This window comes from Anabrus simplex, chromosome 5 (assembly GCF_040414725.1).
Source record: "Anabrus simplex isolate iqAnaSimp1 chromosome 5, ASM4041472v1, whole genome shotgun sequence".
NCBI lineage: Eukaryota > Metazoa > Arthropoda > Insecta > Orthoptera > Tettigoniidae > Anabrus > Anabrus simplex.
This window is the reverse complement of record NC_090269.1, coordinates 72,742,941-72,760,921: the sequence shown is the minus strand read 5'-3', so window position 1 is coordinate 72,760,921 and position 17,981 is coordinate 72,742,941. Positions and strand designations below refer to the sequence as shown.

The 17,981-nt window shown below is 40.9% G+C and overlaps 1 protein-coding gene across 1 annotated transcript in view; it reads right to left on the bottom strand.

Moving 5' to 3' along the window:
• The window catches only part of LOC136874357 (venom protease), a 128,506-nt gene that overhangs the window by 57,643 nt on the left and 52,882 nt on the right, over nucleotides 1-17,981 (bottom strand). Inside the window, exon 3 of the mRNA XM_067147996.2 lies at nucleotides 8,178-8,275. Coding sequence (XP_067004097.1) covers nucleotides 8,178-8,275 — 98 coding nt within the window. The remainder of the gene's footprint in view (nucleotides 1-8,177; nucleotides 8,276-17,981) is intronic.

Genomic DNA, 17,981 nt, shown 5'->3' with positions numbered 1-17,981 from the left:
TTAATACATTTCTAAATATTTTCGAGTGTGATTTGGTAGAATCTGATGACGTCCTTTAAAGAACGAAACATTCCATTATACTTATAATAAACTTGTTTATTCTTTCGGTTATAACCTGCTGTTCAATGTTTTCTTTTCCAGATAATGTATAAATTGTAATTATTCATAAATTAGTTTCTACAGACTGAAGAACACAACAGTTAGAGCAGGGCCTCTCAGGGTGCATGCACTAGTGCATTGCGCTGTGCACGGTGGAAAAGACAACTTCGCTTGGTGGAGCAGAGTGCAGACCCAACTCCTCGATTTGGAGCAATAGCACTGTCTCTCTCTTTCTCCACGCCTGTCTCGCTTGCTCTGCCTGTCTCCCTCTTCCTCACTTGCTCCGTACCGCTCCAAGTCCGAGCCGAGCTTACCCGAGCTAAGTCGAGCTTAGCCGAGTAGCCCAGAGGCGAAGCGTTGGTCCGAGTCGGGCCGAGTGGAACCGATACACTGTGCACACGAACTCTGCGCCTCAGTTTGGACGCGTGAGATTTTGGGCGTTTGAGAGACCCTGAGTTAGACTATAAATTAATTGAGTCGAAACTGATAATAAATGGTTTCAGATATCACAAATGTGTTCTTGATTTCAGACGACACATTGAGCAACAACTTCAGATTTAATTAAATAGAACTGTATTAAAATGTTCAGTTTCTTCATCATCATCATCTTCTTCTTCTTCTTCTCTTCCTTCCTCTTCGTCTTTTTTTTTCATTTCAAAACGTTGGGCCCAACTAAGGAGCGCGCTTGAACTCACTTAGCAGATGAATTTGCTTTCTTCTCTTTCCAGAACCTCTTCATCCTCTCGCTGTGTTTTTCTTCCGTTCTTGCTTATTGTTTAAAGGGGCCTAACATCTAGGTCATCTGCCCCTTCCGTTCTTCCGTCCATGCACTGGTAGTTCTCATCTTGGCTCTTTAAGCAAAATTATATTTGTTCACCAACGTGCTAACGTTAGGGCTGTCACATATTATTTCACCGGTTATGCTAATTTCTTGGAGGTATTTTTGAATTTCGATTATCCAGTATTATTCTAGACTGTAAGTGGGGAGGCATAATTACACAAATATTTTTAGTAAGTCTCTCATTGTCCATTCTTTGAATATGGCTATAAAATTTCAATCGTCTTTTTCTAGAAGTGTTTGATATTTTCTCAGAATGCTGGTATAACTCAGGAGACCTCATGTTCATCCCCACTCCTATGTATGCATACTGGGCCAAGAATTTTACTAACGATTTTCCTTTATTGTTTTTCTGAATGGTTAGTTAGTGATCTGCCTCTAATGATCAAGGTTTCTGATGCGTATAATCGTCAGGCTTAATGACAGTGTTATAGTGTTTTATTTTAGCATTCCGAGATATTGATTTTGTTGTTATACCTGGTCCATGGGATTCTATAGGCTTTCGTAATTTATAAATTCTCTCTCTATTTGCTTCACGATTTAATCTAGATTGTCGGATGATTTCCCCTAGGTATTTGACATTATTTACATGAGAGAGTTTTCCAGTTAGCAGAGGTTGTTTGTCTAAGTAATCGAGGAGATCCTTCTGTGTATCGGGTTTTCTCATATGAGGTTTGGAGTCCACTTTTCGATGCAATTGCATGGAGTTTTCCCAGGGACTGAATTACTTCTTGCATATTGTTGGATAGAATTACCAGATTATCTGGAAAGGCTTATTATTATTATTATTGCCAATCCGACGGTGTTGGGATAGGGTGCCAGCTTCTTATCTGGAGGCACCGGGTTCAATTCTCGGCTAGTCCGGAGATTTTATTTCTCGACTACGGGATGGAACGGTTTCACTCAGCTTCGTGTGAAGAACTAAGCAACTGTCTGATGTAGTTACGAAAACCAAGTAATATAGCTGAAAATGTCATCGCGCTGACCACGTGGTAGTCCAATACCAGTAGGCTATCTGGATGAACAGAAGTCGTCTTGGCAGCCCAAGATCTTTAATGGGCTGTATGTGGCATGTGCTACAGGAATGGTAATTGGGATGTTTTAATGTTGAAAACTTTTCCTAGCAGACAAAGGGTGGTAAGGGTGTATTCTGCCTGAAGGCAGGTCCGAACCTCCGCAGAGGTGTGCCTGAGCCGGAGTTTACGTACGGTACGGTGGCCAGTTCCTTTCCAACAGCGCGTGGCAACCCTTCCAAATCTTGACCACGCCCAATGTTGCTTAACTTCGGAGATCTCATGGGATCCGGTGTTTTAACACGGCTACGGCTGTTGGCGCAGAAAAAGGAAGGGTCCCCATACTACGAGAAACATAAAATTAAGCAATTTCCTCAATTGCGCCGAATGTTGAAGGACTAATAGCCCCGAAAAGATTTCAAATTCTGTGTGTTGGATAGATTTCTCAAACTAAAAAAAAAAATTGTATCGAAAATCACTTCCGGCCTAAATGCAGTTACGGAAAAGCAGACTGAAATTGTTTGTTTCTTTACTCTTTTTTTTTTTCAAATCCTAGCCAAATACATAATTATTTCTGCCATGTGTTCCTTGGTCAATACCCTCAGGAATTTTTTTTTATTTTCTTTAATTAAATATCCATATCGAATGTAGTTATAAGGGCTTAAGTGAAACTTTGCATTGACTCACATTAGCACTCGTAGTGGTGCTTAAGTGAAACAATGCATTGACTCACATTAGCTCTCGCAGTGGCAGAAAAAGGCAAAATGATAATTTAATCACGGCCGACTTGATGCGTCGCTCTAGCTAGAAGAAGCGGAGCGAGGGATTCAGTCGGCCGTGATCTAATCGACCGTATAATGATGATTACCTGATTAGGAAAATGATTGTAATGTTTAGGAATAAATAAACAATAAATTCGCATACTTATTTTATTAACATAAAATTTGTAGCTCATATCCCTGGGATATTTTCAACATTGAGTTGCTTGCCTGAAGGTGGATTTTGTGCTTGTCTGATTTTAAGTAACAATTTAACTCCACTCTACGCATGAACATCACCATTAATTGACATCATTCGAACTTAAGGTATTTATACTGATGGACAAAACAGGACATTATTGCAGTAAATAAAATATCACTTATTTTGTATTGTTAGTGATCTGCGTGAACGGGTTGTGGAAGAGAGACTGAGGAAGGTAGTAGAAGAACAAACGGGCAGATCGGCAGTAGAATGATATTCGCTGCAACGCCCCTTAATAATAATAGAATGAATGACGAGCGTCATCGGGACGTACGTACACAAGATAAATATTAAAGAAGCAATAATTCATAACAAATCAGAATAAAAACACAAGAAGCAAGGAAGAGTACTGGAACCAACCCAAAAAGGAACGAGAGAGGAGTGGTTCAAGGGACTACGGGACAAGCAACATCAAAATGACACCTGCAATTTTCATAAAATAAAAATAAAAATATAATTAATAAATAATGGTTACCACTATACATCAATTTTAGAGAAAATTAAATACCTCAGAGGAATCGTAATGAAATTGCAAGAGAAAACCAACACAATATTAAGAGGTAAGATGAAAATTCATTAAATAAAATTAAATAAATATAAATTAAATGGTATCTCTAATAAATAGTACTTTTCTGTGACCAAAAATATATATATACATATGTACTGATGCATCAGTTTAATTAAATAGTTATTATTGATAGACACATGTCTGAAGAATGTTAATATTAAATTAATTTAAAATTTAATACAGAAAGGGGAAGCCATTAAAATGAAAATCGAGAGCTTTCGACAGCACCCCAGTGGAAAAATAAGATCCCACCAACCCACATCTAAATGATTAAACCCGACGTATCACCATAAACACAGAACACAGCAAATACAGACATAATGTCCCCTCAGGAGACACGATCAGAATAAAACTACGACCTAAATAAAACCAAAATTTAAGACCACAACGTCATGTTAAGGAGAGGCAATAAATAGAAATACTGACACATAATTTACAGGATAGAACCAGCTCACATCACGTCACCGTGAGCCCCAAAAAAATTGCAGTTCCAGAAGGAAACAGTCATAATAATAATCTTCACGAAGCAATCCACAAGATGCACTTATCGCGCCGACGACAATTCACAATATCCCCAATAATGACAATTATAAGTTACGTAACCGTCAGCCCAGAGCAGATAACACAACAATACAAATCAGGAGCGATAAGATAAGGACCAGGCTTCATTATCTTTCGCACTCGGGTTGTCTAAGCCCTCAATTAAAATGAAAAATTATAATGGCATTGTTGACAAACGTTAAGGTAAATAAGGGTTTACTAAAATAATTAGGAGAATGATCTCATTAAAAGCCCGCAATAGGGATGAAAATAAACTCATTAACCCAAGATAAATATTCAGAGAGAGAGAAAAACAAATTTTATATTCCCCAAACTAATAATAATAATAATAATAATAATAATAATGTAAATTTAAAAAAATTAGAGACAAGTGTAAGTGCAGTGTTAGGTCAATTACGGGCACACGAAAGCCAAAACACGCGACAGGAAGCACGAATCACACCCAAGGGAGTAAACACAAACATGAATATCCCTCAACTGGTATCATCTATGTTTGTAACGTAACTGGTATCATACGTCTGTCAGACTCCAGATATTTACTTTTAAATTAAACAATGTGTTCTTAATTTTTTGTTATTTATTCAACATAATTCCTTTAAATATATGTTTTCAAACATGTCAGTGCAAAAGGTAGAAGAAAAAAATTACAAATGCAGAAAACAATAATAAAATATTAGAATGATGCTCCAAAAATGTAGACGCCTCTGTTTTTCTTAAAAACCTAGACAATATGATTATTATGATCATTTCGCTGATATGTCAATGTTATACAAAGACCATGCAAACAATTAAAACATAAAATTACTGGAAAACTCAAAACACAAATTTCAGTTTTAAGGTTCAAAGTCACTGTTTGTTACAAAACAATTTTCCTTATTACAGGATATGTTACCTTATTTTTACATGTATATATTACTACAACTCAAAACATTTTGTGTCCAGATATGGCTATAATTTTTAAAATATATAGAAAAACACCTTAGACTTCAAAAATGTTTCACACACCCACATACGTTCATTTATTTATCCGCAAAGCACTCTCAGCAAATTTTTTTTGGCGCACTCCAAGCAGATCGGTTTTCCACACTTCTGACACGGGTACTTCGTTTTCCTTTTGAGTTTAGGATCGCAAAAGTAGCACGTTTTAGAACCTCGAAGAATTCAGGCAGTTCACGCAGAATGTCAGTACAAAGTTTGGTTCATTAGGTCGTAAAACTCACCGAGGTGGTCCTGATTGTGGCTCCATGATTATTTATAGGAATTAAACCCATTGTAAGTAAAAACAGTGTTATACTAACTCACAATAATCACAATAAACACTCAATACTGAATAACGTCATTCGCGAACAATAGTCACGGAACTGGTATCATACGTCTGTCAGACGGCGCAGTAAGTTTACTACGCATTTATTCGAGTTCAAACAAAGCAAGCGGTACATCACCTTCCCTGCAGGGAAACAACACTCCAACTGAGAGGTACACAAGGGAAGAAAGCAGTAGGCTGAGGAAAGGAGATGGGATGGCCTTGGAAAATTTTTCAGCCGTCTCACAGACGTATGATACCAGTTGAGGGATATGAACCCACAATACATCACGATAGAGGAGACAAAAATATACCAAATTTCAAGGAAAAACGGCACACGCATAGGGCATTGCATAGAAAATCACCAGCAAATACACCGAAAACTAAGCCCGGGCGAAGAGAACGACAAATTTAAATAACAAGAAAACGAAAAATTTCAAATATTATCTCAGCACAATAATGGCCATCCGTTACATTCCACACACACACTTGTAGCAGAACACAGCATCACCAAACTTCGATATTCATCACGTCCATATAACACACCAAACTGAATATAATACATACACCGTAAAATATGTCAACAGAAAAAATACATTAAACATATTTACAAGTAGGCCTTATGCCAAGATAACTCACCTCGTATTTGACCTAACACTACCACTTCACCAGTACCAAATAAAACTACCTACTTAGCTACATATTTATACAGAAGAAATAACACGAATAATACAAAACCAAAAGAATAATGAAACTCGAAACCCTAGATGTAGTGATATTTCAGGTTATCACCCTATCCCAGTCTGCGGACACATAGTTTTAGCAACAGTCCGCCATGCCATAGTTCCAAGTCAACGTCTTATCTCCAAGACCTTCAAGCACTAACTACACTTCAGAGTTCGCCGCTGGGGGCGACACAGGATAGACCGGATACTCGCCCTGGTGGGCAATGTCGAACCACCCACTGTAATACCAAATGTAGTCTCATAGATGGCATCAGAGTGCGTGTAGCTGACCGAAGTGCAATTATACTCTTAGAAATAATAACAGACAGTGTAACTATGTGACGAAGGTTCACTTCTCCTCGTATAGACAGAGTAGATGACTAGTCGGCCAAGCGTCCAAGGTGCTAAGGCAGATATTATCAGAGTCCACGAGATACGAAGTTTTTATTAATTCAATACTTCAAATATAACAGAATTCCAGTCTCATCTAATCCTGGTATATCACAGCTCCGTACAATAACTAGGCCGTGAACACGAGGTCCATAGAGGAGTTAAATAATTCACCAAAATTACAAGTGCCGATGAGAGACACAATTAAAATATATATCGCGTAGGCAGTAGATTGTCCAAAGTATATGACACAACAAGCGTATTTAGTTTAATAACGCCACATCGCTATGAGACAATTGACATCCAGCAGGCATAAGATAGTGTGCCTGGAGAAAGTGTAGGCCCATGGAGAACGTTGAGAGGAGTTGTAGACGAGATCGTAAACATGATCCAGGCATTGCACAGAAAACACAAAAGCAGAGTGAAGTCGACGACTGGAAAGGGAGATTGGTTTAAGGTGTAGACAGGATTGAGACGGAAAAGTGTGTTGTTCCCTCTCTTGTTTGTCACTGTAATGGACGAGGTACTGTATAGTGGGAAGTCAAAATTAAGATGGAGCCAGAGAATACTAGAGCTGGGCTATTTGCTGATGATATTTTGATATAGGGTGAGAATGAACATGCATTACAAATTCACTTAGATGCTTAGAGTGAAGTAACAGAGGACTCGAGCATTAAAATAAGTAAAGACAAGAGTAAAACAAAACCATTGTGGTAATAATAATGGCGTGTGGCCTCCGCAGAGGCCTGGTGCAGGTCTTTCATGTTGACACCGTATAGGCGACACGTGCGTCCGCGAGGATGGGTCCCTAGCTCTGATGAATACGAATGCTGTACAAGGCACGCACACCCAGTCCCCGAGCTATCGGAATTAACCATTGAAAGTGACGTGACCAAGCCGGGAATCTATTTCGTAACTCCTCGAAGCAAAGATCAGTACGCTAACTATGTAGCCGGACACCATAGTGGTGAAAAGAAGACAGAAGACTAGAGCAGGCATAATAAAGTAAAACAAATAACGAACTTCTGGAAGTAGTTGACACCTCCAAGTACTTGTGATGTTTAGTGTCGTAAGATGCGACTACAACATAAGACATCAAGAACAGGGTACAAATGGACGGATAATTTTGGCTGAGTATAGAATGGAATGAAGAGGTCATACGGAGATGTAAAGGGGTGTTTTATAAGACCTCTTTTGTCCTTTCCTGACATATAGAGCAGAGACTTGAACTGCAACATCCAGAGATAAAGGCAGGATTTAGGGAATAGAAAGAAGTTCCTTAGAAGCATACTCGGGCAAGACGAAGAAGGAGTGTATAAAGAACACAGAGATACGGGAAAGTCTGGGAATAGAGAAACAACAAAATAGAATAGCGGCCAGTAGACTGATATGACTTGGCCACGTTGGCCGGGTGGAAATAATGCCAACCCCCAGCGCAATAATGGAATGGAAGGTGACTGGAACAAGACCAAGAGGGAAACAAAGGAAGAGGTATAGCCTAGTGATTCTAATAATGAAGCTGTAGTTTATTAAAGCGTGCAGCCCTTTCAATGCGCACGGAAAACTCATGATCTGATAGTTGCACATTACCGTAAAAGTGTACCAAAATCACCACGTGTAGCCCCCAATGAGGGAGTCGTTTAAAATGTTTTTGACTCACCTGCCAAGGGAAGCTACCGAAGCCTGCTTCGTCTCCTCCCACGATGCGTCGCTGGGCTCCTAGGGACGGTGCTAGCTTGCCTGTTGAGACACCACAACCTGAAAAAGAAAGGGACTGTACCGACTGCATGTTCAGCTTTAAAGTACAGCATATATAACACACCTTTTCGTAAGGTCTTGCTGAATTAATCCATAGGAAATATTGCAAGAAAATTACTATCACATGTGAAATAATCCATTAACAATATACGATTATTGGGAAATATAAGAGCAAATATTTAGATGTATCGACTAGAGTGTTATTTCCCTTAACGGGTGTAACAGGAATATAAAAACTGGTAGGAAACTAACGTTTTAGAACGACTTCTTGGCTGTAATTCGAAAACCTGTACAATTTTTCTATATGTTGTATGGTCATCACTTCTAAAACAACACACCCTAAGTCTTATGGTATAAAAATGGCGTGTGGCCTCTGAAGAGGCCGAGTGCAGGTCTTTCGAGTTGATGCCGTATAGGCGACCTGCGCGTCTATGAGGATGGGGCCCTACCTAGGATGAATTCTGATGCTGAAGACGGCACACACACCCAGCTCCCGAGCCATTGGAATTAACTAATTAAGGTTAATATCCCCGACCCTGCCGGGAATCGAACCCGGGACCTCCTGAGCTAAACGCCATCACGCTAACCATTTAGCCATGGAGCCGGACATCTACGGTATGTTTATGTATGATTTTTTATTTTCATGTTTGAAATTATTTGTGGGCTTTCTATAAGGTTTATAGAACGGAAAAAAATATGAAAAGAAAATATATCACTAAGTTTTTAAATAGAGCAGCATGAATAAACATGCGGTTGCCATTCAACTAAGTTAGTTACTACATAAAATACAGTATATACAAATGGGTAACTAAGGTCAAAGATATACTGTAAACATCTTGGAACACGTGTGGAACATGCATTGATTCATGAAATGCCCACCAGAAGTGTGCAAATCAGTTTGTTAATCTATGTTCCATATATATTACACCATGCAACAATGGGTTAAGAAGAATACAGTATTCCTGTCATTACAATCGTGTTCAACAGTGTACAATTTGTTTTCTGAATCTTTCATCGTATAACGTTACTCTTAAACCTATTGTTGTTCTTGTTGAGCATCATGTAAATACTACTCGAATGAAATGAACGGTGTCCGGACATTTCTGGTCACGGACATGTGCAGTCACCATAAAATTACGGACATTTGCGGTCAGCGAGATATACTTGTGGCCACTCACAGAAATTCCCCAGCAGTCACGGGAGATTTGCGGTCAATGCAGCAGGGGATGGGCCTCATTAACTTAATCTCACGTATCTCCGCTAACCTGCCTGGGCTCCTGCTCGCTCGCTTCGAAAACAACATATTTTTCTCTCGAGCGCATTATTTAGAGACTGATACCTTCAGCCATCATTGTGGGCATCACAATGGCTGTATGTTGAGAAAGTGTAGGGAAAGTCAACATGGAATCGTTACCTGGGTATGTCTGAAGGAGAAGAACAAGTCATGTCATGTTTTTGGAAACATACAATTCTGAAATTTATAAACTAAATATAAAACGTCCCAATGTACAGTATATTGTGTTGAAAGTTGGATTAGATCAGATGACGGGTTTCTTAGTAACAATGTCTTAAAGTTGACGCATTTTTGAAACACATTAAAAAAACGGGTACTTTCTTGCGTTCCACCTGCGATAGAAAACAGTAATATAATTACAAATTCAAAATCTAACGTTAAATGAAACTTTAAATGAAGCTAAGGAAATAATGACATTTAATATTTGCTTTACGTCACACGGACACAGATAGGTCTTATGGTGACGATGGGACAGGAAAGGCCTAGGAATGGGAAGGAAGTGGTCGTGGCCTTAATTAAGGAATATCCCCTCTGCCGGGCTGAGTGGCTCAGGCGGTTGAGGCGCTGGCCATCTGACCCCAACTTGGCAGGTTCGATCCTGGCTCAGTCCGGTGGTATTTGAAGTTGCTCAAATACGTCAGCCTCGTGTCGGTAGATTTACTGGCACGTAAAAGATCTCCTGCGGGACGAAATTCCGGCACCACGGCGTCTCCGAAAACCGTAAAAGTGGGACGTAACGCAAATAACATTATTATTATTATTATTATTATTATTATTATTATTATTATTATTATTAAGGAATATCCCCATCATTTGCCTGGTGTGAAAATGGGAAACCACGGAAAACCACCCTCAGGGCTGCCGACAGTGGTGTTCGAACCCACTGTCTCCCGGATGCGAGCTCACAGCTGCGCGCCCCTGACCACACGGCCAATTCGCCCGGTCATTGGATCATCTGTAGGCCTATTGCTTATTTAATGTACAACCTCCAAACTCGAGTATATATAATAATTTGGTCGACAGTAATTTATACGTTTTAAAAACCGTATTCCCATCACACATTATCCAGAATATTAATCTAGAACAAGCGAGCAGGAGCTCAGGCAGGTTAGCAGGGATATCCAGAGATTATGCTAATGAGGCCCAGCCCCTGCTGCAGTGACTGCAAATATGCTGTGACTGCTGGGGAATATGGAGCACGAATTTATCATAGTGACCGCAAATGTCCGGTGACCGCAAATGTCCGTGACCGCAAATATCATTCAACCAAATGAACGACTTGAGCTGGTATGTGCATAGGCTTGATTTATCTACAGGAGGGATGAAAATGTACCTAACGATCAGCCAACGGCACTTCATATCAAAACTGCCATTTCCCTTAGCCAGATGAACGAAAATAAGTCAGTATTCTCCAGTCGGAAAGCTGTACCACCAAGCTTGTAATCTCTTGGTATCTGGTACAATGAAAAGAGGAAGAGTTTTTCCGTAGTAATCACCTTGACCAAACAGAGCACTCCCTCAGCAATGGTATAAAGAACTGAGGTAGAAGAAGACAAACGTATTAAGTGTGATGTGTATATTGCACCCATAACCTTAAGATATACACTGACTGAGAGAGCAAATGCAACACCAAGAAGGAGTGGTTCGAAAGGGATGAAAGTTGGGGAAAAAACAGAGACGGCACGGACGAATAATTGATGTTTATTTCAAACCGTTATGCAGGTTACACAATGCGCACGGCATCGACTCAGTAGGATGTAGGACCACCGCGAGCGGCGATGCACGCGGAAACACGTCGAGGTACAGAGTCAATAAGAGTGCGGATGGTGTCCTGAGGGATGGTTCTCCATTCTCTGTCAACCATTTGCCACAGTTGGTCGTCCGTACGAGGCTGGGGCAGAGTTTGCAAACGGCGTCCAATGAGATCCCACACGTGTTCGATTGGTGAGAGATCCGTAAAGTACGCTGGCCACGGAAGCATCTGTACACCTCGTAGAGCCTGTTGGGAGATGCGAGCAGTGTGTGGGCGGGCATTATCCTGCTGAAACAGAGCAATGGGCAGCCCCTGAAGGTACGGGAGTGCCACCGGCCGCAGCACATGCTGCACGTAGCGGTGGGCATTTAACGTGCCTCGAATACGCACTAGAGGTGACGTGGAATCATACGCAATAGCGCCCCAAACCATGATGCCGCGTTGTCTAGCGGTAGGGCGCTCCACAGTTACTGCCGGATTTGACCTTTCTCCACGCCGACGCCACACTCGTCTGCGGTGACTATCACTGACAGAACAGAAGCGTGACTCATCGGAGAACACGACGTTCCGCCATTCCCTCATCCAAGTCGCTCTAGCCCGGCACCATGCCAGGCGTGCACGTCTATGCTGTGGAGTCAATGGTAGTCTTCTGAGCGGACGCCGTGAGTGCAGGCCTCCTTCAACCAATCGACGGGAAATTGTTCTGGTCGATATTGGAACAGCCAGGGTGTCTTGCACATGCTGAAGAATGGCGGTTGACGTGGCGTGCGGGGCTGCCACCGCTTGGCGGCGGATGCGCCGATCCTCGCGTGCTGACGTCACTCGGACTGCGCCTGGACCCCTCGCACGTGCCACATGTCCCTGCGCCAACCACCTTCGCCACAGGCGCTGCACCGTGGACATATCCCTATGGGTATCGGCTGCGATTTGACGAAGCGACCAACCTGCCCTTCTCAGCCCGATCACCATACCCCTCGTTAAGTCGTCTGTCTGCTGGAAATGCCTCCGTTGACGGCGGCCTGGCTTTCTTAGCTATACACGTGTCCTGTGGCACACGACAACACGTTCTACAATGACTGTCGGCTGAGAAATCACGGTACGAAGTTGGCCATTCGCCAACGCCGTGTCCCATTTATCGTTCGCTACGTGCGCAGCACAGCGACGCATTTCACATCATGAGCATACCTCAGTGACGCCAGTCTACCCTGCAATTGGCATAAAGTTCTGACCACTCCTTCTTGGTGTTGCATTTGCTCTGTCAGTCAGTGTATAGTGAGCGAGGCAGTGTTCGAATTAATTCTGTATCCTGAATTCTGTCGGTCTTGGTCTATCTGTCTGCGAGCAGCCTATCTGGTTGACCCCCCCCCCCCCCCCCCGGTTTCCGGGATGGCACTCTCCTCGGGTAGGCACTCTTGAATTCAGTTCCTGCTAAAATTTCCGTAATGTTCCGATTTGCTTTTCATACAGGAGTCTGCCCTAACCTCGCCTAGATTCACCAAATTAGTTACTTATGACGCCTTAGTTTTTCAGCTGGGCTTACCTGTTCGTTTCCGAGGCATTCCATTTCTTGTTTCACTAAAATATGTAAATTGTAGTTTAATCTTATTTCCCTTGGTGTTTGCCTCCGGTAGTTCTGTATCACTTTAGGTACGCTAGATTTTGGATAACCCTTTTCACATCACTGTAAATTGCATTGTACAACTGCATTGGTAACTAAATGTATAGTTGATTTGAAACTTGAATTTACACTGCTACGAAATAAGCTATGTATATCACTGAATTTATAGCTCGTAACTTGGAATTGTATTTGGAATGTATTTGTAAAATTATTTTGTAAATAATATTTTTCATATCTAAGGATCACGGCGATTTATTTCGGAATCCGCTGTCTAAGCGATGTCCATGCCTTTGGTAGGTTCCCAGCCCTTTCCATCTTCCCGGTTTGTTGTTCACTAGTTGGCCCTACTGATATTTACGTACATGTTTTAGTTGGAGATTCGCGTAATGCCAGCTAATGTTTTTCCGAGAGTGTAGTGATTTCTGATATTGTGCTCTTACCTTCCCCTTTTAACTGTGTTTGTGCCTTGTTTTGTTGTTACCACTGTAGTAGAGGTAACAATATCTTCTATGCCACTTGTATAAAATCATGGAACAAATGATTTTGAATCGCCTTATTGAAGTTATTAACCCACTTCTTATTCCATTGCAGTCAGGATTTAGACCTGGAAGAAATTGCACCTCCCAGATTTTGCATCTAACTCAGCACATTGAAGATGGGTTTGAGTTAAGAAAAAGGTCACAGGTGTCGCATTTGTTGATCTCACAGCGGCGTATGACACAATAAACCATAGGCTCCTGTTAAAAGAATTTCTTACTAAAGATCTTGAGTTAACACGACTGGTAGCTACACTTCTTCATAACCGCCGATTCTTTGTTGAATTCCAGGGTCGGCGAAATCGTTGGCGAACTCAAAAGAACCGCTTGCCTCAAGGAAGTGTACTGGCGCCTTTGTTATTTAATATATACACAAATGATCAGCCACAGCTTCAAGACACCAAGAATTTAATCTATGCTGTCCAGTCAGATAGTTTTGAAGCGATAGAATGCACCCTGAAAGCTGACCAGGAAGAACTCGGCAACTACTATGATCAAAACCAACTTGTGCCAAACCCGAGCAAAACCCAAGTTTGTGAATTCCATTTACGACATCGACAAGCCAACAGGAAACTCGTTGTGACATGGAATGGAGTTACGCTAAACTACTACTTCCATCCCAAATACTTGGGTGTCACTCTCGATCGCAGTCTCACTTTCAAGGTGCACTGTATGAATGTAAAACAAAAGGTCTCTTCCAGGAACACACTACTTAGAAAACTTGTTGGATCTACTTGGAGCACACACCCACAAACTGTTAGAACTACTGTACTAGCCTTATGTTACTCCGCCGGTGAATATGCCCACTCTACCCACGCAAAATAGATTGATGTGGCACTCAATGAAAGCTGTAGAATCATTACTGGTATCCTGAAGCCAAATCCTCTCGAGAAAATCAATTACCTTGTCGGTATTGCTCCTTGTGATGTCGGGATAGAGGTTGCTGCTAATAACGAAGGGGTTAAAACAAATTTAATTTATCCACTCTTTGGATACTAACCTGCCCAACGAAAACTGAAGTTTAGGAAAGCCTTTTTCACATATTCAGAACACCTGGAAGGATCATCGGACAAAGTCAGGATTACCAAATGGAAACAGAATAACACTGGCCTCTTGAAATGGATGGAACCACGGGAAATGTTGCCTCCCGCTCACACTGAGGACTGGTTGACATGGAGGTCCTTAAACAGACTTAGATCTGGAGTGGGTAGAACCAGAGCGAATCTACAAAAATGGAACTTCCCCATCGATACGGCCTTTTGTGACTGTAGTGAACTTCAGACAACCGAACACATGCTATGCTGCCCCCTGTGTCTATCAAACTGCACAACGGAAGACTTGGTGCTGGCCAATCCAAATGCCCTTGAAGTGGCCAAATTTTGGGCAGAATCGGTGTGACATCTGTATGGCATATATTGTTGAAGACCTTTTACTGTATATATTTGTATATATCGTTTGTTTCTTTTAAATGTAGTATTATTCTATTGTACTTCTGATTCGAATGAAGAAAGAATATTAGTTACTGTTTTAGGCTGCTTTTAACTGTAAAACTGATCTCTTTTAGTATCATTGTAAGCGCTCAGTAAAGAAGGAAACGCAGTTTATTGTTATTATACTGTACATAATCCATTTGTCGTACTGCATTTTGTACATTTGATCATTAATTATTTTATCAACCTCATATGTTATCGTTATCAGATCGTCGAACAGTTTATTCAGTGAACTGAACTTAGTTATGAATCGTGGTTCAAGTTTCATGACGCCATTACGAAACACTGCTTCTCTTGCCGTCCGAGACGAAAGTGCGCCGTGTTTCAGCACACAGTTTCAGCACATCATCGCGAAACACTGTCAATACACTGAGTTAAAGTAAACACTGCTTCTCTTGCAACCCGAGACGGAATTGTGCCGTGTTTCAGCACACAGCTTCAGCACGCCATCGCAGAACACTCTCAAGATACTGTGTTAAAGTAAATACTCCTTTTCTTGCAGCCCGAGACAGAAGTGCTCCGTGTGTCAACACACTGCTTCGAAGCAATTCGCTGTGCCGTATAGAAGGTATTCTAAACAGTCAGCAGTGTCACTTCGCCCATGTCTACAGGGAACTAGCCTGCTGCTAGAAGGAACTCGTTGCTGCGATATTTATACAATGAGCAGTGTGAGTCAACCTACGCTTGAAACTCGATAACTCGATAACTCAGTTTAGTCACTCAGTAGCTGCGCAAACTGCCACTTGTTGCCATGTTTCTGCTTCACATGCCTGCGTTACGAGTGTTACATGCAGTGGCTGTACAATAAAGATGTATGCGGAGAACCAATGCATTTGGCAACAGTGTACCAATGAACGAGTCATTTGAACTTACGAGTTTCCAGGCTGTCCGATCTGCCCAGACTCGTTTCTGCTCATTATGATCAGACAGCACGGGCAGTTTGGTACACTCATTTGTTCAGTGATGTTGAACGCCTTTTCGTGTTTGGTCTTCTAGACACTTATTGAACAGACTGTTCGAGCAGGGGACTCTGAACAAGTGTATACTACGTGCCATGTATAAGCATACACTAAGGGTACAATCTTAATCATTCTACCCTGTTAACACTGAAGGTTGTGAATTATAGTTATTTACTAACTGCTGAGTTCGATTCATTGTGGCTAATACGACATCTTACAGTTACTGTTAGGCTAATCTTGCGCGTTGGCACTGTATAGACATTGTTTCTTTTTCGTGACTTGTGAGATTTACGTATTGTTACTAGAGATGGCAAACGAATATCGATGTATCGGAAATATCGATATTTAGAGTTGGAAATATCGATATATCGACATCGAATATTTGAGGTCCTATATATTGTCAATATCGATATTTTTGCCCAATATATCGATATTTTTGTCTAATTTAATACGTTTGGCTACCATTTGATTCTTTTTCAGACCCTTTCAATATTTGCATGCTACAGTTACGAAAGTTGAATTTTCACTTCTCAATTCACTTCGGTAAATACAGTGACATTATCACAACTCATTCATCGAGCATACCTTGCATGCATAGCTTTACACGTTGGCTAGGCAATACTTGAGCATTAAAGCGACCTCTGTCCCAGCAGAAAGACTGCTTTCAAAGGCCGGTAACACCATCACGGAAAAGATAAACCGTTTAAATGGTAAACTGTTATCCAAGCTGGTTTTATTTCTAAATGGCTTACCTAAGTGGTATTGGAAATTGACCTAAGATCATGGCTTTTTTTCACGAACAAATGGAATTGCAGTGCTGAGGAAGAAGTTGGGAAGGAAATGTTTTATTGTTTTATTGAGCTCTGATAATTATCAGATGTACTTCGTACACAAATTATACGTTTCTAGTTTTTTCATATGGTTTCTCAGTGTAAGTTATTAGCTCGTTACTAGACACCTTGCATATACTGTTTCTCTATGCATCATAACACATTTAGGCTGTAAATGTTTTTATGTGTCATTGCAGTGAAAAAGTAATGTTACTTGGTCATTGTTTTAAGCATGTTTTCTGATCTGTGTCAAGACTTCTTAAACCTAATGGATTATTGTGTCAAGTGTAAATCTAAACTTACAATAAATGCATAATAGCACCAATATTTTAAAAACTGATATATCGGCGATATATCGATATTTTGAAGACCGATAGTTCAATGACATCGATAGTTTAATACCGATGTATCAAAAAACCGGTATATCGATATTTAGAAAAGTTTTGCCATCACTAATTGTCACTGCTATAGTGCGAAAATCGCTAGTGTTACATTTGCGGGTATAAGTAAAGCATCTCTTTTTCTGTAAGATTATAAAAGTGTTTGGGTAATACCAGGTAAGTAGAACTATGACATTTTCGAATAATGCATTTAATAACGTAGTTGATGTTAAAAGACGAACGCAGCATTTTAATAATAGGGGATTATTTCGTCCTATTGGTATGTATAGAATGCAATTAGGATGTATAAGAAGCAAGACAAATCTGCAAGAAACCCTCCGAAAAGGAAAGCAACATTCCCTCCTCTCTAGAGATCAGTTCATTTGAAATGGAAGGAAATTTCGTTATCAACCTAACCTTCTCTTGTCACGATTTTGGTACGTTTTGCAGACTTAGCCTTTGTGTATTCTTATTGACTTACGGCATGTGTATGTATGTTCAGTCCATCAGCGATGCCGCTGGTGGGATCCTCAACAGCTCCGCCATCAGCTGTCGTAGATGGCCTAGGCATCACTGAAGAGGCGTACTAGGGAGATGAGGAGTGAGGTAGTTTCCCGTTGCTTTCCTCACCGAGTCAGAGTTGCTATTATATATCAGTCTGCCAAGCCCACTGAAATGCATACACCAACTGACCCTATGAGCAACATTTTCACACCATTCATAGCAGGGACTGGCTGCATAAGGATTGGCATTACTAGCATCGCTCATACCTCAGTCACTTTCATGTTGTCAAAACCAAGGATAAGATAGAGACAGATCTATGAAAGTAACAAAATTGCTCTAGCC